The 1,772-nt window shown below is 55.6% G+C and overlaps 1 protein-coding gene across 1 annotated transcript in view; it reads right to left on the minus strand.

Moving 5' to 3' along the window:
* Positions 1-1,192: 1,192 nt before the first annotated feature.
* Positions 1,193-1,772, minus strand: part of LOC104404222 (green-sensitive opsin-like) — a 3,341-nt gene continuing 2,761 nt past the window's right edge. The window contains 2 exon segments of the mRNA XM_010012605.1: positions 1,193-1,324; positions 1,519-1,758. Of these exon segments, the coding sequence (XP_010010907.1) occupies positions 1,193-1,324; positions 1,519-1,758 (372 nt within the window).

A 1,772-nucleotide genomic window follows, 5' to 3' on the forward strand; every position in this document is an offset into this window, starting at 1 on the left:
GGTGGCACTGGCTGCCCCGTGCCCTGTCTGTGTCTCTTTGTGCCTCTAAACCCCTCTGGTGCTCAAGGCTAATGGGGATGTCACCTTGCTGGGGATAGTCACTGCTCTCCCCTCTGTGATCTAACCCACAGATCCCCCCTTCCCATGGCTCTCGGGACAGCTCTGAGCTCACATCTCCAAAAGCAGCATTGCATTTTCTCGGCTGGACACCAGCATGTTGTCAGTGCAGCCCCACAGAAAGGACAAGGACGGAGCATCTCTATTTGTCTCTCTGCTGCTTCTGTTTATTTCTTATTTTCTAATCCCTACTCCTTGACTGAAGAAGTCCTTGTGCTGACATCTTATTTATAAAATATGTACAGGAATGCGCTCAGGGGCCAGTCCCACCCTCCAAGGTTGGCTGTGAGTGTCCAGCCAGCAGGAGTGGAGGTGAAAGACAGCTTCTCTGCCTTGGAGTTGGGAGAAGGAAGAGAAAGGAACGGGTTGAGAAAGAGACTTCGAAATACGTGAGCAAATATTTACAGGTTCCATGATGAAAACCCCTGTATCTACACTGTTGTCTTGGGGCTACAGGGAGACAGGCTTGAAGCAAAGCCTGCTCACAGCTCCATTTGTTGTATTGATTTATGAAGACTGTGGGTATCAATTCCCATCGGCCGTGCCGGCAGCAGAGGCAGCTCCGAGAGCCCCAGGCTCAGGCGAAGGGCAGCTCCAGCTGCAGGGTCGTGCTCAGGGGGTTGCAGTGGTGCTCTGCCTGCAGGCTTAGCTTTTGCTCTAAGTGAGGGCTGAATCCTTCTGCAACACGCCCTTGAGCACCGGGGAAGGGGATGCTGCAGGGATGTGGTTCAGGGCAGGGAGGAAAATACCACAGTTTGGGGTGTCCCACAGTGTGAACAAAGCTGGGGGGCAGACAGGGACAGTCCTCAGAAGCTGACCAGCTCCTGGGAGCTGGGAAAGGGACCTGGGCTGCCCTGCAAGGGGCTGTGTCAGTGGGAAGAGCTCCATGTGTTCACACCACTGGGCACAGAGGTGTCCAGTGCATGTGCTGCGGGATGCTACTGCAGTAGGTGCACAGCTAACGGCTGGGTGTTGGTGCACAAGGGAGGGACTGCATGAAGGGAGACTGTGGGAGTGGGATGTCTGTCTTGGTCCCTGAGCTTGGTTGGTCACCCCAGTTCAAACTGTCCATGGTCTATGCAGGTGATACTTGGCTGGAGGAGACAGAGGAGACCTCGGTCTTGCTCTGGGATACAGCGGAAGAGGTGTCTTCATCCCCAAAGGGGTTCTTGCCACAGCAGATTGTGGTGATCATGCAATTACGGAACTGAAGAGGGGAGAGAAACGGAGAACAATGGCATCGGGGGCAGCAGGGATGTGCTATGGGACCAAGAGCCCCCAACAGCTCCTGAGTTTGCTGCTCCCCCCAGGCTGAGATTCAACCAAAAAAACTGCAGTGTCCCCAGACATGTTGGTAAGGCCAGGGCAGAGGGTCACCCTGCATGGCATGGGGAGTCTCACCTGCTTGTTCATGAGGACATAGATGATGGGGTTGTAGAGGGAGGAGCTCTTGGAGAAGAAGGCAGGCACTGACATGAGCGTGGCGGTGAAGTCCGCTCCCTTGTTGGTGAAGATCCAGAACGCCACCACGGCGTAGGGCGTCCAGGCCAGCATGAACCCCAGCACCATGAGGATCACCATCCGCGTCACCTCCTTCTCAGCCTTCTGGGTTGTGGCTGATTACTGCTGCTGGGCAGCTTGCTGCGGGGCGGGGG

The sequence above is a fragment of the Nestor notabilis genome, unplaced genomic scaffold (assembly GCF_000696875.1).
Source record: "Nestor notabilis isolate BGI_N333 unplaced genomic scaffold, ASM69687v1 scaffold17474, whole genome shotgun sequence".
Lineage (NCBI taxonomy): Eukaryota > Metazoa > Chordata > Aves > Psittaciformes > Psittacidae > Nestor > Nestor notabilis.